Source organism: Paralichthys olivaceus, chromosome 16 (assembly GCF_024713975.1).
Source record: "Paralichthys olivaceus isolate ysfri-2021 chromosome 16, ASM2471397v2, whole genome shotgun sequence".
NCBI classification, from domain to species: domain Eukaryota; kingdom Metazoa; phylum Chordata; class Actinopteri; order Pleuronectiformes; family Paralichthyidae; genus Paralichthys; species Paralichthys olivaceus.
The window spans coordinates 8,380,476-8,406,437 of NC_091108.1; the positions used below are offsets into that span (position 1 = coordinate 8,380,476).

The window sequence follows — 25,962 nt, forward strand, 5'->3', positions numbered from 1 at the left end:
GTGTTCATTTGCACTCAGATTGGAAGTGAGATCCGATCTGAGATCCAATCATGAGACGCTTGTGGGGCCACATTTTAATGCCAGGTGTGAACACAGGTGATCAGAGCTGTCCACTTGCGAGCGGATCACAGTATCCGAACGTTAATCCCGGGTGTGTACGGGTCTATAAGAGCGTAGAGAACTGAGAAATAACATCTGTAAAATCAGACAGTGAGAGAATGTGAGCGGGAAATGAAAAATGTGGAAGGTCAAAGCAAAATAAGAGAAAGACGAGAAGATCAAACCAATCCAAAGTTTCATTATAACATTGTTAATAATCTGGTCATGTGACTTGGACTTGTTGTTGTCCCATCTTCCTCTTATCCTTTCATATCTGAAGTCTTCTTTGTCGTAGAAATGTGTCTTTCCCATTTCAGTTTATCTGTTGAATATAATGGATTTTTTTATTCCATGTCTCTGTGTCTGTGAATTTCTGACGGATTCATATTATGGCTCCTGACAAAGGTCTGGAATCATAACACTGACACATTCCAAACCAACAGAGAAACATGAATTCAATCTATTTCTTTTTAAAGGAAACATGTAAAAGTTAAATCTTCCACCGAAGCTGAAAAGTCAACGCTTTCTGACAATCTCATTCTGCTCGAGCGTCCCCTCGTCTTTACCCCTTTTATTCGTTAATTACAAATCATGTTTCAGAGCGTGTCGTCCATTTGTCTCTGAAGGTTTTATTTTACTCAGGAAAGGAATAATGTAATTTTGAGAAAGATCATAGACTCAGGGCTCATCTGAGTCATTTTTTAAGAAAATACTAAATTTAATAATGTGAAAAAAAAGTTGTAAAATGTAATGACAAGTGTCTATTTTAAATTCCTTGTAAATACACAATTTCCTATATATTTTTATCCCAAGCTTTTACTGTTAATTCCTGCTCTACTTTAAAGTCTTTATTCTACTCCCTAACCACACATTTCATTGTATTTGTGCAGTGACAATAACTCCCTCACAAAAAGAAAATATTCTATATACGTGATCCAGTCGGTGAATTATTGTTTAATAACTACACAACAATGGATGAACTGCTGCAGATGTGTCATCAACACAGATATTGTATCATGTTTCTCAGTATCTTTGTGCTGTAACCTTCATGTACTGTACAGTACATGTAACTGACATTATTGCACCAGGGTGAAATGTTGCACACCAGCATTCAGTGATTACAGGACTGTGTTACTTACGCTTGAATAAAAAGGCTCCCCTGACACACAGATGACATCTTGTTCTTGAATGGTCAGAATATCTTTGGCCAAGTGTAGTCGAATATTAAACGGCTCCTCATTACCTTCTTGCATCAAATAAATCCCAGTCTTTGTCTGTGAACAGTCAGAGAGATAAACTCATTCATCATCCCTCCGTGACTAAATTAACTGACCATGAAATGAAATGTCATTGAGAGGACTTGTTGCAGGATATACATGGAAATTAGGGACACAGAGCTTTTGTCATATCAGTTTTTTGTCTTTCTTTTTTAATATCTTGCTTTTAAATAACCACATTCAGCGCTCTGGGTAATAAACACACATTTATAAAACAAAGGGAAAAAATGGATATTTATGGTTTATAATCAGAAGACATCTTTTTATGAGCTGTGATATAATTTCATGTCCCCCGTGTGCATTGCGTATGTCAATGTTGAGAGAAAAATTAACGCAATTATTCTAAGTGTAAGGCTGCTGCTGGTGACGACGACAAATTAAGAGGCTGTGAAATTGAGTGGCTGGATTCAAGCTCACCCTTCACATTTGAATTTCCATGCTTCCTCCACAGCAGGTGGGACGACTGTGTGCGTTTCCAATGATCCATTTAAAAACATGCTAATCCGCATACATTTGCATCTTGCATGTCCTTCCTCCTTTCCCTGGCTAATTGCAATGCCTGTCCTGCCCTGTACTTCAAAAGGTCAAAATAAAAGCAGCACCTCTACCAAACAAGATTGATAATAACATGAAGAAAAAACCACCGGTGTCAGCATCCTTGTCACCCGGGATACGCCGCTCATCAGTTAACGGAGACAGCCTGCTGCTGTTCTAACAGAGCGCACCTCCACTGCAGGTCAGACTTGAATCAGAGTCAGTTTATGGAGCGTGTTATCTTTCACCTCTAATAAGGAACACAAGAAGAAATATGCCTCCGCCTGCAGCCACGGCATGAGAAATGAAACGAGGAGGGGGCATTAATCCACATTATTTAGACTAATGTGCGTGCAACAGTCATTAGCCGAGCAAAACGAGGGCAGTGGTGCCATAACTGTACAAAGTCGGGTCAGACGGCTTCTCACATACTTTGACCTGTTGTGTATAATTAGCATTGTGCGTAATTAGACCAATCTCTTATGTTTCATTACACTCCCCCTGCAAACAGACCTACATTATTATCTAAATCATCTTCTACAATCTGCCGGCCTGCACATGATTATTTACCCTGCAGACAGCAGCAGATGCTGCACCGTGTGCAACCAGGGCATTGCTTTACATCCCAAGGGTGTAATAGTGACAGGAGCAATGTAGTAGATTACCACGTGTCCCTGCATGAGGATGGCCCTCATAAACGCTGTTTGTTTTTTAAATGTATGTTATTAATATAATAAGTGGACTATCCCTGACGTATTCTCACATCTGAAACAACACAAGAACCTAGAAATTATTCATCATACATCCATTATCTATACTGCTTATCCTCTGAGGGTCACGGCCGAGCTGAGGCCAATCCCTTTGGCGAGAGGCGGGGTGGGGTGGGGGGGCGTATCGCAGGGTCAACAGACAGAGAAAAACAACCACTTACGCTCACAGTTACACCTACGGTCAATTTAGAGTCTCCGATGAATCACCCTGCAGGACTTGGGACTGTGGGAGGAGGATGGAGGAGCCAAACCAGGACTTGAGCCGAGGACCCTCTTGTTGTGAGGCGACAGTAACAATGATATCTATCCCTGTCTGTCTGTGTGTTGCTCACATAGCTCCAGAACTGTTGTTCTTATCAGCTTCACACTTGGCCTGTGTATTGTTTAGGGCCCAAGGAAGTGCAGCGTTTTTGGTGCAATGGCACTAAACATCAACAGGGATGTTCGAGACGTTGGCAACAACAACAGATTCTCCAGTTCGAGGTTCTGATTCTAGCTTCACTGAACTTTGAATAAACAGGTGAACAGCTCTCTGTGCAGCAGCGGTGGTGCACCCAGCATCACCACAGACCAAACACACAACCAATTTCCAAACAGGCAGGTTTACAACAGGCACTGCACTAGTAAGATGCTTGGAATGTACAATATTTCCCAACAGGTATGTTTTGAGACATGATCAGTACATGTGATATTCGATCAGTTTTAATATTGTCCATCATGTCATTTAAAATGATGTCAGCGAACAGAAGAAAACAGAAAAACAAAAAGCAACCAGTTATCCTGGTGCAAATTTGTGTTTCCTTTGTAATTTGGTTTACTATTACTATATTATGAGCCAAAGAGAGTGAGTTGGTTATTTTTGCAGGTCTGAGAATGGACGTGTTAAAGGCTACATATGTATGCGTCCCAGAGCGCTGTTTCATCCACATGCTTCCTGATGCACCGTGCTGCTTTTCTGTCACAACAGTTTCTATAATCATCGTCAATCCCTGCTCAAACTGTTCCATTGATTGAATTCCACCAACCTCTTCATTTGAAGTCTTGAAATCCATGTGCTACTATGCAGTGAGGGATACTGCGAAGGAGAAAAACAAGATTAAGTTGGACTGTGGAGGCAATTGCCTAACGACATGACCGACTCGCTGCAGCAGAACTGCAGTCAAATTAAACCAGCATTGTTAGCAGGATGCCTATTTTCATTATAGCCGATGGAGAGGAATAGATTTTTCATTGAAACACAACCCATTGAGCGATCTCAGAGAGAGCCAGAGACCATAAGGTGTTAATGAATAATTCATACACAAAGGTGAGAGCCCAGGTATCCTAATAAATGTTTCAATATCCATGTGCATTACCGAATGTCTAGAGAGGGCACAAAACTGAGCCAGAGTAAAAACACCACGGTAATACGTTTCATAACCTGGTTAAAAAATGAAAGGTGTGACGCTGCACATCACATGCTTTTAATATCATCCGATTTGCTTTGGACAGAGAAACACAAGTGTGCTGTAGGAATGTTATACGAGGGCCCCATTTACATGAACCAGTTCCACTCACTTTTAATCAGACATGACTGCCACTTGACTTGACAGAACAAGTACAGAACAAAAATGGCCCACACTCACAGAGTCTGAGAGTTACCTCAGCAGAAAGACCCCCAGCTCTTTGTGTGGTGAGATCTAGCCATCGAGCAGCGAGTCGATCCCTGATCCGAGCCGTAGCAGGAGGCCTCCCCGAGTCATGGCTGACAGGCTTTGGTGACTTGGGGGGTAGCTGTCACCTCTCCTGGCAGGCTGTAGATGTTGCAGGAATCGCTGGAGCTGAAGAGCAGAATGAGGCTATCGTGTAGTGAGGTTTCACTCCTGGCGGCCGCTAATCGCTGTCCGTGCTGCAGGGGACGCAGCTAAGGTACCACACTGATACAAAAGCCACCTGCAGATGAGGAGCTGCTGAGACGAGATAAGAGCTGGAGAAAAAGAATAAAAAAACAAAATTGAAGTCTTACGGAATAAAGCAATGGGAGACAGAGCTGAATAAATGAATTTGTTAAATGCTCCTGACTACGACTGAAAAGATATAATCTGCAGTTGCCAGCAACATGTCAATATAACTGCTGCTTGTACGTGAGATGTGGAATCAGAAGCAATTCACGACTTTATTTCCCGAATACACACCGGGTGCAAAACAAGGGGAAATTCAGGAGCAAACTCCAAACTGTGAATCCCGTGTGTCACTCACTGCAATGGAGGATCCAGAAAAACAACCACGTGAACTCGAAAAAAATGCAAAAAAATGCAATTAAGTTACATTCTTCCATTTTCTTGGATTTCTGTATGCCGGGTGCAAATGACTCTTTCAGCGTGTTTATTAAATTCCAGCAGCAAACCCTTGAGATATCCTCCTCGTTAGTATGCATTGTTGGCTCGACGCCACTCTCTTGTTGAGCTGCAGTGTTGCTACTATGATCATTGTTATACAGGATTAGAAGAGAACTCACGGCGTATGCATTTCAAGCTACAATTAATGCATAAATCATTGACTTATGATTAGAGAGAGAGAGAGAGAGAAGCCTTGATGAAACTCGCAAACGTGTGTGAGGAAGAGAGAGAGAGCAGCAGGAGCGAGTGATTCGGAGAAGCTTTAACAGATAAAAGAAGAAATAAAAATAGCTAAACATTCAAAATAAATCTTGGTTTACTTGGTTTTCATTGTGTTTGGGATATTTTGCTTTATTCAGCTTTTGAATTGTAACTTTGGATATCGAAGGTACATTTATTTTTCAAATTGTCTTCATGCTGTTTCATGTATTTTAAAATATTTTATTCATTTGATGTGTTGAATAGAAGTTAACTCAACACTTAGTTGCCTGTTTATTATAGGACATATATGAGGTATTATATCCAGTTTAAGATGACATATTTCTATTCAGTCCAACCTTTATCATGTTGAAGTCATTGTTGAAGAGGTGTTGATTCAACTAGGTGTATCTAATAAGCAAGCAACTGAATGACAATTTAGTTTTAGTAATTAGTTGCAGCGTAGTGAGAGATATATCAGTATATAGAAAGAAGATACATAGATATATGTTGGTCAATTAACAGATAATTAATCAACAATCTTAATAATCATTAAATTACATTTCTGAGTAAAATTGGCAAAACATTATATTTCCAGACTCTCAAATGAAAAGCTTTTCTTTGCTATTTATTAATAGATTAAATGTTAAATGTCTCCAAAAAGCAATTTAAAAATTCCACCTCGGGCTACGAGAAGGGTTATTTTTCATTTTATGGTATTTTATAGATCTTGATTCATTGGTTTGATAAACAATGTATTGAGCAGATTGATCAATAATGAGAATTATCTTTAGTTGGAGGTTTAGTTTGACATCCTGTATGAACAGGTACGCGTTGATAGTATATTCAGTATATTATACAGTATTTGTGAAATACACGAAGAATATATTAAAACCTATTGAAGTGTTTTTCAGAATACGCCAATATGTATGTTTCTTTTAACAGATTTGTGGTTGGAGTTTTATTGATTCTGGAAAAAATCCATTTGAAAAACACGATCAGAGGTTCTGTCTCCATCCTCGCCCACACTGTGAGCCAGCTGCGTTTAACGGATGTGAGAGAAACCCTGACATCATTTGTGGACCTGCTATTAAAAATGAATGCGCTCACGTGGTCAGCTGAAAAATGTGTCTGCGGCTCGGAGACGAGTACTTTGTTTCAGCAGGTGCCCTCCCGAACATCCTGTCAGACACCAGCACTCCCCTGCTGTTTTCATTTTTTTATTCTCCGAGAATCCAAAGATTAAATAAGCTTGGACCTTTTGTGCCTTTTTAAGTCGAGTCAGCGTAACTCCTCTTCCAACCTCGCTATCAGATATTTTCAGTAAGACCAATTTGCCAAGAAATGTATTTTCGAATGACTCTCTTGTCTTTGACACAATGGCAGGAAACAGAGAGAGGGGAGCGAGCGAGGCTGCCTCCGTGATGTAGAGATGTGTAACTTGACGTCTCCATCTCTTAGACCTGAGGACAGCCGTGACCCGTACAGGATGATGAATGGCCAGTTGTGCGTGCAGGTGGAGCAGCTGTCTGCACAGTGCTCTGGCAAATGTGGTTTTACTGCTCCAAAATTTTTAGATGGGTCTCGCTTACTGTATACGTCCACTTGTTCTGCGACCTGGAACATATAGTGCCTGAGAGCACAGCTTTTTAATTTGGCCGCTGGCGGAGCCATAGCAGACGTTGTGCTACTCCAATATTAAAGCATCCCAAAAGAGTCGTGTTCAACGGCAACAGCAGAACACAGACACAGTTTTTCTGCCCGATTAATGTCAGAAGAAGCCATTCTGTACTGTTATAAATGTTCACATAAATGTTTTTAAGGCAACGCTTTTATTTTCTTTAGATATCAGAAAATGCAGAGCACTAATTTGTCTCTTTCAACATTAAAGTGTTTTATTGATCAGCTATCGGAGTTGTTATTCTTGACTTCAGCCGGGTTTGTAAACTAGTGTATCAAAAGTAGAGCCAGGCAACAACACAACATCGATAATTACTGCATCGTAAATTTCATCAATCACAATAAATTCAATATATATTGATGTATTGCTCAGTCATTGTGCTGCACAGTGAGGAGATATAACACTTAACTGATCTACCTCAGATTTGTGAAGTGTTTTGCTGTTTATCATTCTCTGTTCATAAAGAAAAACCACAACCTTCACTCTGGAGCAAAAATCATAAAAGGAATAATATTGTGATATTGATCGTTCATACCTATTTATAGGATATTTTTATCTTGATATAAGTTTTGGCCGTATATCGTCCAGCCCTCATCTAAACTTCTCCAGGTGAGTCGAAAGCAGCTTCTTATTTATGAGCCACAGAGGCAAGATATTCTCCTTAAACAATATCTAGTTTTGTGATTAACTGTGATTATTTAACTATTCCAATTAATTTGTCTCCATTAAGGTCTTCTGGTCAATCCCATCCATCCATCATCTGGAATGCTTATTTTCATCAGGGTTGCGTCAGGAGCTGGTGCCAATCCCAGCTGACATTGGGCGAGAGGTGGGGTTCACCCTGGACATCGCATCACCCAACGTGTCACATACAGGGACAAACGACCCTTCATGCTCTCATTCACACCTTTGGACAATTTACAATTAACAGTTTCAAATGACCTCATCTGCACGTCTTTGGACTGCAGGACAAGTCCTTGAAAAGTTCCCAGAGCTCAGCGTCACATCTTGAAATGTACTGATTTGTTTAAAACCCAGATTATTTGGATTTAAAATGATATAAAGTTGAAAGGGTTGTCTCTGTATTTTGGACCTGTGATTCGCTGGCGACCTGTCCAGTGTGAACCTCTCGCCCAATGTCAGCAGGATTTGGATCCAGCTCCCCCAGTATTAAAGGTCCAGTGCGTAAGACTCAGGTGAAAGGGAACCACTGGCAGACATTTAATGTAGAATAATCCTCATGATGTTTTCACTAGTTCGTTTCATCTAAATTGTATGAATTGTAGTTTTCTTTGCTCCAGAAACTAAACACCTTTTGAGTTTTTATGACAACTGAAGCTACCACAGTTTCTTTTTCATGTTTGGAAGGAGAGGGTGAGGTGAGGGGTGTTCAGCTGCAACATGCAATTTCAACACTAGATATCACAAAATTCTACACACTGTACCTTTAAGTCTATAGATAATAGTTGGATGGATGAATACAACTGAGAGAAGCTGCAAATCCTCACATCAGAAAAGTTGAAACCAGACAGTATATGAGGTGCTCACCTAAAAGAATGTTGTGTGATTGTGAAACTTACTGCAGATTTAGTTTCTCTGTTGACTCATTTCAGCTCTAAATGGTTTAAACCTCTGTGTGTTGTGTTCAGGTTCCTCTTCACCTGACGATTTGTGACACATTAATAAACTAAGCCTCCCCCAGTCTCACTCCTGCGGTGAGGCAGCTGTGTGAACAGCTCTGTATTTACAGAGCACATTCAGTATCCAGCAGAGCCTGTTGTGTGAGCCGCTAGAGGTGCTACTTCCTCTCCTTATTCTTTCAGATTATGTTCAGCATCGATCACTCGCTGGAAAGAGCGTCTCATCATGTTTTCAATTCTTTTAGCGCATTTGTCAAAAAACAAGTCTTTCATTACCTCGTAAGTCAATACCTGCGGCCCTGCGGCAGCCAGTGGTGCTTTCGGCGCCAGATGCTCATGAATGATAGGCAGAGGAGTAAATTAGTGATGGACACATTTATGAGCCGGGCTCCTGACCCTCCAGACTGTGATGTATGTTTTTTGGCAGCGGAGAGCCACCAGATATCAGGTGGGTGCCAACTTAAATCAGCCAGAATCATTTCATAAACTGGTTCCCTGTTTTATCGCTGATATCAGGTAGCAAAAACAGACATAATAAACTACAGCAAGAAGAAACCGATCTGACGGCATGCTCAGTTTCCTGATTGGATTGTAATCAGTTTTATTTTTTGTTTCATATGTGACATTATGTGGATGAATACACCGGGCAAATCAAGCATGTGATCTCACATTAGCGCTTTAATAAGCCTCAGAAAATGAGCGCACAGCCTTTGTACCACGTTGAATTACAGCACTCTCCTAATTATACCACTGTATATGAGTGTATACGTCCATTTTTAAATAAACAGCCTTTACATATAATCACTTCTTTTTGTGATTTAAGCACTGAGGCCTGAGCAGCCCTCCAGGAGAAGACTTGGGGGCCTGGAAATGGCCCCATGCTGTGAGTCGAGTGCATGAAAGGATTTTAAAGCTCCGCACCTCGCTGAAGGCTCGACTGCACCTAAATGAAGCTGCACAATCGAGGGACACATCTGTTCACAACTATAGGAAACATGGAGCCATCTCTTATTTATGGATTCAAACTGTGGGACATGAAAGAAATCTGAAATCTGAGCTATGTAAATCAAGTTCTGTTGAGTATGAACATTAAGAAGTTGTAAATTTCACCGTCGATAAAAGCAGCAGTTAGAAACTCATTAAGATAAGTGTGTTTTACTACCTGGACGATTTACATGAATCCTTCAGCGCTGCAACTCATCACTATTTTAATCACTGATTCGTTTTCTAGATTAATCGATAAAGTGAGTCTTCTCCATGAAAATGTGCAAAATTGACGTGTTTGAAATAGAGTTTAAAACAGAGATATTTCAGATTTCTGTGATAGAAAATAGAAAAGAAGGGAAACCGCACATTCCACACGCTGAATATTTGACAATTATACTTCAACAAAACCAATCAATCCAATGCGCGTGTTGCGGACAAATGATACACTGCTAACAGACACTGTATTGTCATCTCTCTCTTTTTTTGCTGTTATATGAGCGAATTGTGAAGTAAATGGTCGAACTCCAAATGCACCTAAGGAGACATAATAATAATTTACAGTGTAGGAGACTGCCTTCCATCAAGGTTGAGCAGAAAGCATGCTGTCAAGGCAACAGGGCTTCACCAACAAGCAGACGCTGCACATTAATCAAATGTGACCTAAAATTGTCCAGCCTGGGCTACTTCACAGCTTACAAAGAATAAAGGAAACACTATACCTCCACTTCACAGAAACCCAGTGTTGGAGATTTCAATGTAAAGCTAGTATCATAAATCATTATATAGATATAGATGAATATTCCAACCCCTCATTGGTTTTCTGATGGGGCAGTTATCACCTATATGTGTAGCTCTCAGTGCGTCGGCCTGTGGTGCAGCCCTGAACCTCTAAATCAGATGGGCTGCTGTATGAGGTGCATATAAATGAGAGTTGTGTCTTCTATGTTCCACAAGAGTTTGCTGTGCATTCGCTTCATTAGCCATCAGTCTCCGCTGAGACAGACTAATGGCTTTCTTGTTGCATGACACCGACAGACCACTGATGCATTTTTTTTCCTGCACACACTTTCTCTCTCTCTCTCTCTCTCTAAAGAGAAATATCCTCAATATCCTTTCTTTTATTTGTCCTGCTCATTCATCACGCTGCAATAAAAGCATATGGCTTCTCCTCTGTGAATTCTACATCTGGAGCAGTTTGTATGGATGGTCGACCAAACAGTTGGTGAAAAAAAAAAAAAAAGCCCCACAGAAACATCAGGTGTGATACATTTCTCTCTCTGCTGCCTGGCCTGGGCTCCGGGGGCTGGATGGTATAATGAAGATGTCCAGGCTAGCGCTCACACACTGTAGGCTCTCCCCTTGCTGCCGCCCTTTAGCCAGAACAACCGCTGCAGGAAAATGTTCAGGGGAATCGCTCCATTGAAAGGTAAAACACTTGCTTTCTCTGAATACACACTGGAAAGTATGTAATCCTTGATTATTCAGACGTGCTCTGCTACATATCAAACCACTGTGTGATGCCAGGGGAGTTTATCACTTTGAATGTGCTACCATACATAACTGATGCTAATGTATACATCCACCGCTTCCTGTGATGCCGTAGGACAGCTTATCCCAGCTGAGCATTTCAAGACATTTAACAAGTCGGGATTGTCTGTTTTTTTTCTAAATGACCCAGTGAGATTTGGCTGCAGCAGAACCAGCAGTTATTGATTAAGTCAGTACAAGGAAAATTAAGTGTGCAGGAGGAACTCTTCACTGTGGAGTGCCGACATTGTTTGCAGATTGTGATTGACGCCCGTGCACTATAGATCATGATTGTGGGGGGGAAAAAACTTTGAGGCAAGTTATCAGCAGATCCACACCCAGCACATCATGAGGGGTTCATGAACCTGGCTCTCTTAGGTGACAAGATGTGACAGACACTGTTTCACTCAGGCCTGATTTTCTGCCTGTGTCCCTCTGTCACTTGGTCAAACTGCTCTTTGATTTAGGACACATGTAGGCAGAAACGGGAGCTGGGTGTGCTAGGGCATAAAATCGTCAGTGACATGTCAACGTCTCAGCCTCTGACAGTAGTCAGACCTCCAGTACATCACACAGATTGCTCCTGACCTATGACCAGCAAATGGACCAGCTCCACTCAGCTGCAGCTCAATATGCCTGTATGAGCAGGGGGAGCCTCATGAAATCACTCTTTCTCCATCTCCAGTGTTTTTCCTTTTTTCACATCCACTGATTGTCTGTCACCTCGAAGCCCATAATGAGATAAAAAAAAACAAGCTTTGCCTTATAAGCACCCTGCCAGAGCAGTTTATAGTTAGAGAAGAGACGTAAATTTTGTGGAAGAGAGGATTCAGGAGCATTTTTATTTTTTTTGGCGAGGCTAATAAAACACACTGGACTCTACAGCAGCAGCATCAGCAGCATCAGGCTGGAATCCTCCTCTGCTTCATCACTCAGTGGATGTTTTTTAAAGAAAGAATGATGCAGAAAGAAGGATGCAGAAGTGATTTGTGAATAGTTCAGTGACGTCCCTGCACAAGGAAGAAAACAGTTTTGGATTATGGGCATCCTGTGCAGAGAGGGTACTTGAATATAGCAGTGTGGAGGAGAGGGGGTCTGCTGCCTCTGCACTGGCCAGAGGAACTGCGGGTGCTGCTTGTGTGTGTACACCTGCACTGAAGCAAAGCAAAAATGCTCCTGCCAGCTCCACATATATATATATAAATATATACGTATATATATATATTTATATATACATTCCTGCAAATCACACACAACAGGAGTGTTTCATCCTGCAGGCCCTTCATAAGTCAAACTGTTGTGCTCAGGGCATCACACCAATGTGACTATCAGATGATGCTTCGGATCTCACATTGGTGATTGCTTCACACAAGAAAATCACATCTCAAAAAAAGACAAAAAGTGCATTAATGATATGATTATAATGAGGTGGCCACCTCAATCATGCTCTGTATGAATGTGAATGTCCGTGCGAGGTTTTTTTTTACCTGGTTTTCCTGGTAACAGGTGGTGATGTCTTTTTATTATTAGATCCCCCTTTCTGCGCTCACAGTTTCTCCTTTATTTCTAATTATATGCAAGCGACGCTTTGCCAAAACATCTCTGCGAAATCACAACGTATCCCTTGTGGCAGCGTCGCCCACACGGCATCCTGGTCCACTATACACCACTGTGGCGACGTGCAAAAAAAACGAAGGAAGGAGGAGGGGGGGAAGCAGCCACGGAGAAGCCGGATTTAGTCCATATTTCCTGGGCAGGCTGAGGGATTCCAGTCGGTCGACATCTCCGGCAGAGGCTGCTCAGCTCTCTGTGTGTCTCCCTCGCGCATCGTGCTGCTGCTGCCACAATGACTGGGGCTGGAAATCACACGCGGCTGCCTCCAGCGCGCGCGCGTCAATCGGCTCCGTTCATCCACGGAAGCCGCAGCACGCGCACAACTCCGGATCCATCAGTGTTAAATGATGCTACACTTTGACGTTCAGTGTGTGAGTGTGCGTGCGTGTTAGTGTGTGTGTGTGAGAGTCTTAGTCAGGGACGGTGAGCAGCTCCGTCCCACCCGAGCTGAGCTGAGCGCACCAACACCTCACCACTCTGCTTTATTTCTTGTTCCTCTTCTGCCAATTGCACTGCAGTCCTAGTGTGTGTGTGTGTGTGTGTGTGTGTGTGTGTGTGTGTGTGTGTCTTCAGTTATGAGGGCCAGTTTTGGTTCAATACCATCATTGTGAGAACATTTTGACTTTGTGAGGACATTTTGGCTTGTCCTCACTTTAGTGTTAGGGTTAGGGTTAGTCAATTTGTTGTGATGGTGAGGGGCCAGGGGATGCATTATGTCAATGAGTGTCCTCACAACTAGAGAGACAAGTGTGTGTATATGTGTGTGTACTTGTGCAGAAATCTTTGTGATGACCATTTTTAGCCTAGAACTTAACTAGTGAGGACATTATAGGTCCCCATAACGTGATCAATATCAAATTTAATGCAAGATATGTTTCTATATTTTAAACTTGATTTGTGTTGTTTTAAGGTTTAGGTAAAGATATTTGAGTTAGGAAAGTATAGTTAAGGCGGTGATACGCACAAGTCATGACTCACAGTCTGTGCTTATTGTTTTGGTTGAAATTAAATTCTTACACTTTTAAGATTGAATTGAGAAACTTGTTGTAACCCACTTTCAGGTGCTCGCTGGCCTTGAGAGTGAAATTAACTTTCAAGTGTATGAGCTGTGCGTTGCAACAAATCAGGTATTTTTCTTTTGTGTCTTATTGCCGCAGATCTCAACAGTCAAAGGGTAAATGTGGGTATGAATCCCAATTAAATGTACACTCATGCACACACACACACACACTCCATGACTGCAGAGGACATTACATAGATTTTCACTGATTTACTTCCTAATCAGAATACTTGTCTAACCGTAATTGTTAACCTAACCTAACCTTAACCCACACCTAAAGTTAACCTAACCTAAATACAAAGTTAACCTGAACCTTAAATTAAGCAGGCTTAACCTAAACATAAACCAAAACCTAAAAAAACACAAAGAACCTTACTAAGCCATCACCCTTACCTTAACCATCACAACTAAACGTCTAACCTTAATCCTTACCTTAACCCTAACCTTACTCTAAACCACTTGATAAGCAAGTCTTAAACCTTACATCGCATTTGGAACATGCGGGTCAGAAATTGAGGACAAGTCAAAATGTCCCCACTTTACCATTTTCCTCACTTGGCCAAAATGTCCTCGACACATATAGTTCTAGGCTCAATATGGTCCTTACAAAGATATCTGTACAGGTACACACACGTACACACAGAGTAGTATTTGGACTCCTCTCTGAGGCCCTCGCCTGAGCAGCTGAGCAGGTCGACCAGGTGCACTTCAGTCTCCATGCTGTCATCAGGCAAAGAGATCCCACGCTGTCTCCCCCACATGATGAGAGCTGACTCCTCTGATGACATTTCATGTTGCCCACCAACCACAGGCAGCAGTAATCCATAAAACTGAGGAGCACGTACACATTTTAGTGTATGACCCAACGCAGATTGAGTCTTTTATTTTGAAAAGCTTGTTAATTAAAAGGCAAATCCTGCAGCTCTGGACCAGTTTATCCCTGACGGTCCTTCATCCAGCAGATGTTATCAGGGTTGTCCATACGAAGGGGGAGGTGGTGTGATTTGAAGATAGCAAATGGAAGCACTCAGTGACTTCACACGTGTCTCTCTATCCCTGTCCCTCCTAATGGCTTAACCGTGATCCATTAGCAAACCAAAGCTAACAGCCAGGTAATGGCTGTGGTTTAGCTTTCAGGTCTCAGAAGAGGCATTAAAAAGGAGTTACATTTGATCTTATTACACATTTCACCTTCCTGTATCTGATCTGAAACGGTTGTGTTGGATCAGGATCAAGAGGAGCCTATATGATGCGACGTATCTACAATAAACAGGCCTGCAGACACTTTGTCATTGAAAAATTCAGTTTTCATGCTGTAGCAACCTGAGCCTATACAAATACTGTACATACAAGTGATAGTAATGGAGGCAGTAAAATATATAGACCAGTATTCTACTGAAATCAAACTTGGTGTTCGTCCAATCAATTTTCATTTCCCATTAACCTTAACCCAAACCGAACATTATCCCTAACCTCAAACACCTCTTCTGCCTCTAACCCTAATGTACACTAGGTCCTAACACCAACCACAGAAGGGGGCGCTACAGGAAAGAGTATTCATGGGAGACAATTACTGAAGGGGTAATAGACTGGGACACAGGGTCTGATTGTTGGACATGGTTTCCACACTGTTTGAATTGGACACATCAAACTACAACTTCACCTAAAATCGATGGCTCTGTGCAGCGAGTAAACAAATTATGAAATGTACCAGACACCTTGTAAACAGTATTAAAGGAATGAACACACACTGTATCCAGATAGGAAATCTACTGTCGTGTCTCGATACTGAAAAAATCAAGGTTATGAACAGGATCAGGCTACATAAAGGCAATGGGAGATGGGAATAAAACTGCAAAAGGAAGAAAATGAACTGAGGAGGGGAAACAGGGACTTTGATTCCAGCTTTCATTCTATCAGTCAGTAATTTAATTTGGGACACATTTGGGACAGTTAGTTTGAGCTTTAGTAAGAATTTACCAAATGCATGTTTGGATTCCGCAAGACATCACGTATTCATCTAAATCTGAATCTGAAGGAAGCTGAAGATGCTGCATGTTTTATTAATCAGCTGCTGCTTCCTCTAAAGACAAATATCATTCCTTTACCTGCGTTTGACCAGAGAATAAAAAAAAAAGGTTTATTATATAATCCAGCTCATTTACACTGTTACACCATCATGCTACGACACAACGCTGAGCGGAGGATACACGACTTCCTCTCTGTTAATTAATTTTCGAGCTCATAAACTTCTGCCTCTGCTTTTCAGAGTTAGTGATAGGATTTGCTTTGCTCTCCCTCCCCCTTCATTACTGTCAGTGGAACAGCCTCCACATGCACCGTGAGACGAGAACAGAGGTGAACCATGAAAACTGTGAGGAGGTAATTTTCACCTGGCCAAGCATGGCTTCTCTCCTCTCGGATATGGTTGGGTGGGTGGGCGATATTGATTTCAGAAGTATTATCTATTATGGTGTTCATGGTGTTCATGGTGTTCATGGTGGATCCCCACCAAACACCGCCACTCCTCTCCTCGCCCATCCTGCTGTGCAGCACAGAGCACTAAATGTGTGACAGTAGCCGGGAGTTATTATGCACAGATAACCTTCCCTTCCCTTTATAATCCAAGCAGGCACAAAGGGAAACTATTCATGATCTGCAATTATGTTTTCTAGATAAGATAAGCTGTTCACAATTAACTTAAGGCCTGCCCCAGACACAGGGAGCTTTTCATATCTGCTGACCTAGCCAATCAAACTGCTCCAGGAGCTGCTTTTCAATATCACCACAGCTAAAGCCTTTGTGTTTCCTCTCCCTTTGCTTTGCTACTGTTTAAGATGTGCAACTCACGCCTCCTTCTCAGAAGGACGCAGTTGAACACAAGGGGGCGTAGACTGCTAAGTTTGCCTTTCCAATTGTCCAGTTGAGCAGGAGCTGTGGGAGAGATAAATTTGATTATGATATCATGTCTGACCTTGAGAGGGAACTACACTTAGATTTAGATTTCAAGGAGGGATGCCTTATTGCATTATTGGCGACGGAATGTGTGTCTTTCTCCACACACAACTGCATTAGGGAGAGCCATCCTTTGGCAGAGCCACAGAATGACAAAGGAGGCATGCAGTTTGGTCCAGCTGCTGGTTTGAGCTTTGGAGCCACAGACCTGTCACTTCAATAGATCAGAATATGTAGATATGAACATTTCTATACATGTAAATGACAAATCTTCCGTCCCCCTTCATTATCATCATCATTAGGCGAGCTGCTGTTAGTGGGATTATTCTCACATTCAAATATTCCACCCATACAGGATAATCAAGTCCCCAGTGGTTTAGAACAACAATCATTGTGCACGCTCTGTGTGATGATTGCATTACCAATGGCATTTTAAACTATTCTCTCTACCTCTCCCTGTGGCTCTGTTTCTTTCCCTCCCCTGAGCACGTCACTCTCTCATGATCTTTCTGTAGCTGCAGGAATATATCAGATACAAGCTCATGCTCACTGTGTCTGCTTTCAAATGTGGAAACTGACTCTACTGCTGCTCTTGTTGTCACTCAGAGTAACAACCAAGGCCAAATGCACGGTGCCATGTTCACTTCGCTTCCCCACAAAGCACCTGTTTAAGTGGGAGTATGAAGCAGTGACCCACCCCCCTCTGGAGGGTCATGTGCCCCTACAGGCGTTTTTAAAGCTCCGTTTCAAACACGAGATGTAATTGGTTTGTGATCCCAGTATATGTAAATGTCAGTGGATGGCTCCTCCCATGCACCTGATAGGGAGTATTTACGGCTCTTTACAGCTACTCACTGCACTGTTTCCAAGAGCGCAGCGCTGCACCATGACTCTCCACTGGACTTAAACTATAAGGATTTTCCGTCTTTACGCACTAAACTGACGTCCACCGCTATATTTACCGAGAGAGAAACCAAGTTTGTCAAAGTTGTCCACTTGCTTTCCAAGATGCCACGCTCCTTTCTGGTCAAGAAACACATAAACTCCGCAAAGAAGCCAAACTATAGTGAGTTGGAATGCCCAACAGGTAAAGTTTTTCAAAGTTAAGGAAAAGTGTAACCTAAATTACTTTTGTAAAAGTAGTTTCTTACATGACAGAAAGTTCATACAAAGTTTTTACTTTGTAGAAGTTGTTAAAGTTGTTGCCCAACTCTGAAATTTAGGCACTGACAGTTGTGCGTAAAAGTTCCGCTGACTTCATTCTTTCTTTTTACTTCCAGTTTTCTTCACGCCGCACATCTACAAGGGCCTGCCCCTGCCTGTCATCCCCCAGCCGGAGATCCTGAGCCCGGCAGCGTACAGCCCCATCACCGTGTGGACTACCAGCAGCCTGCCGCTGTCCCCGCTCCCCAGTGACCTCTCCCCCATCTCTGGATACCCCTCGTCGCTCTCCGACACCTCATCCAAGGACCACAGCGGCTCCGAGAGCCCGAGGAGCGATGAGGACGAGCAGATGCTCCCCAAACTGACGGACGCGCACGGAGTTGAGGCAGAGAAATTCCAGTGTGGTCTGTGCAGCAAGTCCTACTCCACGTACTCTGGACTGCTCAAGCACAAACAGCTGCACTGCGACGCCCAAACGAGGAAATCCTTCAGCTGCAAATACTGCGAGAAGGAGTACGTGAGCCTCGGAGCTCTCAAAATGCACATCAGGACTCACACTTTGCCTTGTGTTTGCAAAATATGCGGGAAGGCTTTCTCCAGACCGTGGCTGCTCCAAGGACACATCAGGACGCACACCGGTGAGTGGCTGAGGCAGCACGACAGGGGCCTCCTGTGTGGAGAGTTTAGTTTCTATTGTTGTTCTGGGCTTTTGCAGACACAGATTCCACCTGGTACATAATTTAACAACCTTCAGAGCTGCATTTGACCCTGTTACAAAACTTTGAAGTGAGATTGGAGAAGTTGCTTTTGAGAAGAACAAGATGTTAAGCTCTCAGGGTAATTTTTAGATTTGGTGATTCTGCAAAGAAACATTTGTTCCTTTTGGACAAAATTCTAATTATAATCCCTCAGCAGTGAGTGTATCTCTGCCATCTCAATAATAACAGGCCATGGTTGTGTGACATTTGATTTATTATTGTTCAATCACTGACATTCTCTCTCTTCTTGTTTCCCCTCCTGACAGGAGAGAAGCCGTTCTCCTGCCCTCACTGCAACAGGGCGTTTGCGGACAGGTCCAATCTCAGGGCGCACCTACAGACCCATTCAGATGTGAAAAAATACCAATGCAAGAACTGCTCCAAAACCTTCTCCAGGATGTCTCTTCTGCACAAGCATGAGGAATCTGGTTGTTGTGTAGCACACTGAACTGGGATACTTTTCCACCACCAGAGAAAAAAAGAAAAACTCCTCTGTTGCTTCTTTTTTTTTCCAAGCCCAATTGGAGAACTGTCAGGAAATCACATCGAGGGGGTTTGTTCCCTAGTGTGCAGACTTTTATTTCTCCCCACGAATGGTCGATTTCATTTCAGAGTGAGAAACAGCTCTGTGCTCACGTGCTTCTCGTTTCAAGCAGTGTTTCTATGATTGCAATCAGTGTCGAGCTTTGTCAAACATGTACTCACCTACCTGTGCTATTCATGCACTTTCCTGCATGTTTAGAGTGTGTTATATGCCTTCTCAATGTTATCGTCAGTGTTTGTACCAATGTCATTCAATGGCTGTTACACAGTCCTCCACTTTTTTTATTCAAACTATACCAAAAGGTGCATTATGAACGACAGTATACATTCGACCTGAGGAATTCTGAAGCCATGGTTACTTAGGGAACAAGTGCAAACTTAGTTTTTAGGGCGAAATCTTTGGAACTTTTGCACAGTCATTAGAAGCAGGTTTGCCAGCACTCAAATAGCAACACTATTAATTCTCAAGTGCCTCAGATTTACAGGTTTTGGCAATAATATGTATTTTTCAACAACAATTTCATTTTATATTTTTATATCCTGAATGTAAGCGTGACTGAGATGATTGTATATTTACAGTGAAAACTGTGATGCTGAATGATTTTGATACTTTTCATATTTTCATGACACTTTTGAAAATAAAGTTTCATGACATTTTGTATATCTATATATATTTATTTAAGGGCATTTTTTCAATCTGGGAAGCTTCTTCTTCTTCTTGCTTTGGTGCATGAGCAGCTCAGTCAGCAGGATTCACTGATTGTCACACAGAAATAATTCACACAAATGATATTTAATCCAGCTTGCACCGTCTCATGTTATGGCGATGTAAAAGAAAAGAAGAAACCAGGAGAGAGGTGACTCAGCCCCTGAATCAGGCCTCAACCTGTTCCCTATCAACCTGTCCAGACATCAAACAATCTTGAAATTTAACACATACTAGCGATATTGATCTGCACTCACTTGTCAGACCCTTTGAGGAACCATGACTCTTTCTTTACCCAGGTGTGTGTCAGGCTTAAATGCGAGGATGTCGATTTTACAGAAAGTAAAAACCTCATTTAGAAACAAGTGTCGTCAAACTAACTTGAGTAAAAAGTTTTGTTTTGATTTTATCTTCCTGCCCAGTCACCACAGGGTCACAGGTCACTCAGATTTGAGCTCTATATTCTAATGTGTTTTTACAAAAAGCTCACGTCTGCATTTGCTTTGACAACCTCCTCGAATTCTGGGATGCTTGCCATCCTGGATTAAACAGACGTCCTCAGGCTACATTTTGTTGTCTTTTACCATATGCTGTCAACTCGCAGTAGATAAAGATTAGAGCACAAAAAAGGGCATTGCCTTAAGCAGTACAGTAAAGGCTGGACTTTTTCTAGCAAACCCCAGAATGTGTTCCTATTTGCCCTAATGCCAAAAAGCTGCTGACCTGAAAGATGTGATCTGACAAACAGACACTTGTTTTGCTGTCTGCGAGGGCCTGAACTCCCCTGTAGGTAGATTTTTCCTCACCGTGAGTCATTTTCAAGCTATTCCAGGTGCTTACTGCCGCTCTTTGGTTCGGGCCAGGTGGCTCCGGGGCTCTCGCTGAAAAGCAGGTGCAACTGAGGAGGATACAAACCGCAGCCACAGGTCCGCCGAGACTACACAAACCTCCACCATGACCTAACGTGGAAACATTACAAGCAGCAGACTCCTATTATACACATCATTCGCATCGTAAAAGGAAAGTGCCATCGAGTGGGCACTTTAAACTCTCACTAGCACTGCTGAGATGCTGAAGCTGTTTGTCCTCACTATGATTTGGAGACTCTAATGTCTTTCCTTCCATAGGCAGCTTCACAGCAGTGTCAGAGGGAGAGAGGGGGAATGATCATGTATTGTTAATGGTAAATTATCTTTATAACCTTGATTTCCCTTTTACAATGATAATTAAGCACATGACTGATTTCTCAGATAGCAACGCGTTAAATGCAGTCATGCTGATAGTAGGAGGAGCATGGGAAGAGAGGTAGAAGGATTTATTATTAATTATTATTTATTTATGATATCATTTATTTATTATATTATTTATTTGTTTGTTTCAGAACATATGGCAATTAGAAGAAGTATAAAAGAATTTAAAATAGTTGATATTTTTTAGGTGTGGGTTCAATAGTCAGACTATCGTGTTTATCCATAGACGGCCAGTGCAGGTAATATACCCTGTGGGTGTTTTTGCAGTTAGAATAAAATAAACAAAAACATTGATTCACAGAAATAATAAGAATATGAGGTGGAATTTGGCTTTTTTTTAATCTCACAAGTCGTTTTGAATAATTTCCCTGTAGCCGAATGCGATGTATTCAAATTGATTTTTCTATTGCACGTACACACAAAGGTATTCAGTTTACTCATACATGACAAGAAAATGATCAAATCCTCACACTGGAGAAGGAGGGACACGAGAATGTTTGGTATTTTTGACTTTACTGACTTGGTGCTTGATTGATTTACTCTTGCAGCTCTGGTGTCTTCCCACTGTCTTCTTCATCTCTTACAGCACATCCATTTGATCTTTGAGTGTCATTAAAATTCATAATGCTCTCCTCCTGTACATCACATCTTATCGAAGATAAATGCCGTCACTCTCTCAGATAGAAGTGCAATAAAGAATCCGGAGCAGCCTCGGAGAACAGCACGCTGGATGTAAAGCAGTGCAGGCTGTCAAAAACCTGCTGACTTTATGGTGAATCAAGGAGCATAATTTCTTTATGACCGTCAAGTGGAACAAATAAAGTTAGGGGCGTCCTCTGAGGTCTGATTGTCTCAGCTCGGAAGTGATCCCCAGCCTTCCCCTCTGACTGCACCACATCAGAATGGAGATGATCGTGTATTCCCCTCTACTCCGACCGCCTGGAGGAATGTTTGCCTGTTTATTGAGCTCCTGCATCTTGTTAAAGACGATTCTCTTTCATTTCTCTTGTCTCCTCCAGTGACTGGGTGTCTGTTTAGAATGGCATTGCTGTTCACTCAGAGGGGCCTATTCTCCAGATAACACTGTTTGTCTCTAATTGCGTAGCGTTCTTAGAATCACTGGTTTATCTGTTGGGAAATTTGATTCATGCAGATCGAGGTGACGTCATTTTCTCACCAGGGAAGACAAATTATTGAAAAGATTTGTCTTAAGCTCCTTTCAGACGTGCACTGAACTCTGAAGATCCACTAAACATCCTGCGGAGGGGCTGCATATGTGAACGCTAATGTTTGAGAAAGAGCCAGCAGACTCAAAGTCCAGATGAGCCGACGTGAGAACAACAGCAACAACAGAGAAAAGCAAGTGGGTGTGTTGATGTTTCAAACACATGTTTCCAAAAGCGGTGCCATACATGTAGACACCAACAAAGATGTCAAGAGAGATTTTGGTGAGGGCCGACATCGGTGTCAATGTGCTGTAAACAAAAATATTGTGATTTTCTGTGTCCCAATTCAGCGGGTGCATCCTTCGACAGACCCGTTCTATGCAGCTGAAGTTGGCAACATCGCCTAACGGCTGTGTTGATGTCTCCAAAATTAGACAGTCTGGTCTTCCTATTGCTGTTGAGTTCTTACATTTGCCAATAAGTTCTTCTGATGTTTTTGCCTCACTTTTTGCCGCCATTACCTCTTTGAAAAAGAGTTTGTCACTGAAGCACAATGAATCATGTGATATGTTGGGCCAGGAAGGATCCACCCAGTGGAGCCTCCGTTGCTCGGGGGGGATGACGGACATGTTTGTTGGCTGCATTGAGCTTTGAAATTGGGACAGCCTTGTTGCGCCGCTATTAGGTAATTGGTAATTAGAAGTAAAAGGATTAATGTAAAGGAGAAAACTATAGTTTCAATACTTTAAATGACGCCCTGACCACATGCAGGCTCGTATGATTACGGATGTAGGTCATAAAAGATTTTTTTTTGGTCTGTCATTAAGAGCGCTGAAGTGAAGAGACCAGCAGAGACAGACGAGGCTGTGTTGACTTAATCAATAGCTCTGGTCTCTTTGTGTTGCCTCTCTGTTGAGCACAGGTCAGCTGTCAAAGGATCCTGTGATCATATTTACTTGATCGTACTCTCAGCACACGAAACCTCATGACTTCAGCTGTAAAAGATCATCCCTATAAACAACGCAGGCCTTTGTGGCCAGAGAAGATTTGATGTGGTACTTTGAGAGTTTTTTTTAAACCTTTGCTCTGAACCCTCTGCGTATCATATCTAAGCAGCACATAAACAATCAAGCGTCAGAGATAACACTTTTTAGGTGCACTGACAGAAAGCAGTTAACCACAGAAGCAGTGAAGTTGAGAAAAGAAGGTTTGAAGTTTATGGACTCGTTTGAAACTGCACAACAGATAGAAAATGTTCAGCGTATCTTTTTGTTTTATGGCAACTATTTTATATATGAAACTATAAACTACATAAATACCTAAAACATGCAGGTATGACCATCTTTATTTATTTGTTTAAGGGAGCCCGTAGCCTACAGGGATTATAGGCTCTATGTGTAACTATCCCGTCTGTCTCTTTACTATTAATATCAAGATTGTAATGACTTAATTTACATCTAAAAATGTAATTTAATGTAACTTAACTAAATTAAAACCATTGAATCTAAAAGTTAGAATGACAGCTACTGCTACTCCAAGTTATGCTAACTTTTACAGCCGTTGTTTTTTCTTTTCCGTCATGATTGGGTTCACACATGCTACAGCCATTTAGTTTTAATTTAAAATAACATCCAGGAAAAATCAATAAGTAAATGTAGTTTAAGGCTATTTATGGCTACCACACTAGCTAGCTCAGAGCTAGCTAGCTAGCTTTACTTATTTCATCGTTTATACAGAAACATAGACGTCAAAATGTCTCCACCCCTGCAGTTTGCACTTAATATAAAACATTCACGTAATAAATGTTTAGTTATCATATAGAATATTTAGTATATTTCTATAAATATGAAAAAATATATGATCGTGTATTTTATTCTTTACATACAATAAATAAATAAATATATATTGACACATTAAGTTATAATAAACAATTCATTACGTGTGTATAAATGTGTATAATGCTATTTATTTGAAATAGGGAAAGTTACTTGACAAACCTGACAAATATTTATAAGCATTTTCTAAACTGAACTATTCTGCAATTATGATTAACTGTAGGGTTCAGTCAGGCATTTCCATTTTCATAACAATATAGTCTCAAACTTCACCAGAAGATCCGTATATAAACCTTGACCACCATAGAACCACAATATTTACTGCTGCTGACACAGAGTTGAGCTGATCTCCATGGAGCTCTGCAGAGTCAAGTCTCTTTCCTCCCTGTCCCTCAGGAATAGAGTCAGTTTAGGTGAATATGTCAGGACAAGGTGATGCTGGATGATCATCATATTTATCATGTAATACTCTGACAGCGGTTCTGAACGGCTCACAGTTTCACAAAGTGGTGCAGGAGACCTGTCACACTAGGTTGGCAGAACCTGCCTTTAATTTGAATAATGATGATAAATGTGTTTGAAAAGCGGATGCAGCAAATTGTGCATTTTTAATCCTTTTAGACCTCCGAGCTGCCTTTGACACCAGTGATCATCCAATTTGAGTTTGAAAGCCATGAGCTCTGGGTGGTTACCTGTACTTCGCTTCACTGATTCTTCTCTCTGGTCTTGAGCACAAACTTTTATCTCACTTCGTTCTCCTGAGCGAATCCTGGAGCTCTGCAGGGCTCCGCTTTTGGTCTAAACCTTTTCTTCATAAAAGTTCACCCCTGGGCCAAAAAATCTGTAAACACAGTGTTTAATTTTGTTGCTGTGTTGTCAAAAATGTAATTATGACCTGCAAAAGCCACGGAGCCACTCGAATGGCCATAGACTCAATAAATAAATATATAAATTAATATTGTGAAATTCCTGGCCTTGGAAAGAGCAGTTTAAAAACAATCCCACTTTCTTGCTTTCAGTAATATCACGCAATCGTTTTTATCAGATGGAGTTTGTGCAAACTACATGTTCAAATTTCTATATTTTTCTGAGAACTTCAGGGACGTCTTGTTGATGTTGGCTTAAAGTTGAGACTGAAAGTTCATCGTTAAGCTTGGAGACAGAAATTGACAGAACAGTCTCACCACAGGGTTCATGTAGTAGCTGCTCTGGAGTGTTTGGTTGTATTTTCTTCAGCAGTAGAGATTCATTAAATCCCTCAAGGAGGCTGTGCTATTGCCCCTGTCCCCTGGTTTGTTTCTTGATTTGTTTGTTAGCAGGACTATGCAAAAACTTTAGAACAGATTTATTCGAAACTTGGTGGAAGGATGGGACATAGGCCAACAAAGAACTTTTTTGGCATAGATCTGCAAAAAGAGACAGATTAAGAACTTTCTTTTGACATTTTTAGACATCTTAATATCAGGATATTGTGTGGGCAATATTCCTATGCAGCTTGATTGCATTTAAGTGGACTGTGCAGCTTGGCGGAGGTATGCACTCCACCAGTCTAGTTTACATTTAAATCAATTTCATTTGGACCACTCATTTGCAGAAGCACAATTGACTATAAATAATTCCTGTCCACACTTGAGCAAATTGAAAGAATAGAAGAGATATAGTCCCTCATATAATCCATTATCTACACAGTTTATCCAATACGGCTTGCAGGGGGGTGGAACCAATCCAAGCTGACACTGGGCAAAAGGTGAGTACACCCTGAACAGTTCGCCAGCATATCTCAAGAAATTAAGATTCATATATGAAGACACATATTCAAA

At 41.5% G+C, this 25,962-nt stretch overlaps 2 protein-coding genes across 5 annotated transcripts in view; one reads left to right on the forward strand and one right to left on the reverse strand.

Moving 5' to 3' along the window:
* The window catches only part of sntg1 (syntrophin, gamma 1), a 32,038-nt gene extending 18,803 nt beyond the window's left edge, over nucleotides 1–13,235 (reverse strand). Inside the window, exons 1-4 of one of the 3 annotated variants that reach the window (XM_069510948.1) lie at nucleotides 12,579–13,235; nucleotides 4,306–4,646; nucleotides 3,706–3,755; nucleotides 1,239–1,373 (exon numbers count right to left, since the gene is read on the reverse strand). In XM_069510948.1, the coding sequence (XP_069367049.1) occupies nucleotides 1,239–1,373; nucleotides 3,706–3,732 (162 nt within the window). In that variant the 5' untranslated portion in view covers nucleotides 3,733–3,755; nucleotides 4,306–4,646; nucleotides 12,579–13,235. The remainder of the gene's footprint in view (nucleotides 1–1,238; nucleotides 1,374–3,705; nucleotides 3,756–4,305; nucleotides 4,647–12,578) is intronic. The other 2 variants (XM_069510947.1, XM_020105819.2) reach the window with 2 other exon arrangements.
* A 4,281-nt stretch (nucleotides 13,236–17,516) lies between these two features.
* snai2 (snail family zinc finger 2) lies at nucleotides 17,517–19,846 on the forward strand. Of its 2 annotated transcripts, none has more exons than XM_020100103.2 (3): nucleotides 17,517–17,807; nucleotides 18,001–18,522; nucleotides 18,909–19,846. In XM_020100103.2, the coding sequence occupies exons 1-3, from the start codon at nucleotides 17,729–17,731 to the stop codon at nucleotides 19,088–19,090; spliced, it is 783 nt and encodes a 260-aa protein (XP_019955662.1). In that variant the 5' UTR covers nucleotides 17,517–17,728; the 3' UTR covers nucleotides 19,091–19,846. The 2 variants fall into 2 exon arrangements, with proteins under 2 accessions (XP_019955662.1, XP_019955671.1); XM_020100112.2 differs by having other exon boundaries at nucleotides 17,563–17,786.
* The last annotated feature ends 6,116 nt before the right edge of the window (nucleotides 19,847–25,962 follow it).

What these genes read in the sequence shown, in the direction of transcription:
- snai2 (XM_020100103.2), top strand. Translation starts at nt 17,729, where the DNA reads ATGCCACGCTCCTTTCTGGTCAAGAAACACATAAACTCCGCAAAGAAG. An exon ending in TGAGTTGGAATGCCCAACAG is followed by an intron (nt 17,808 to 18,000) that starts GTAAAGTTTTTC and finishes TTTTACTTCCAG; the next exon opens with TTTTCTTCACGCCGCACATC. An exon ending in ACACATCAGGACGCACACCG is followed by an intron (nt 18,523 to 18,908) that starts GTGAGTGGCTGA and finishes CCCTCCTGACAG; the next exon opens with GAGAGAAGCCGTTCTCCTGC.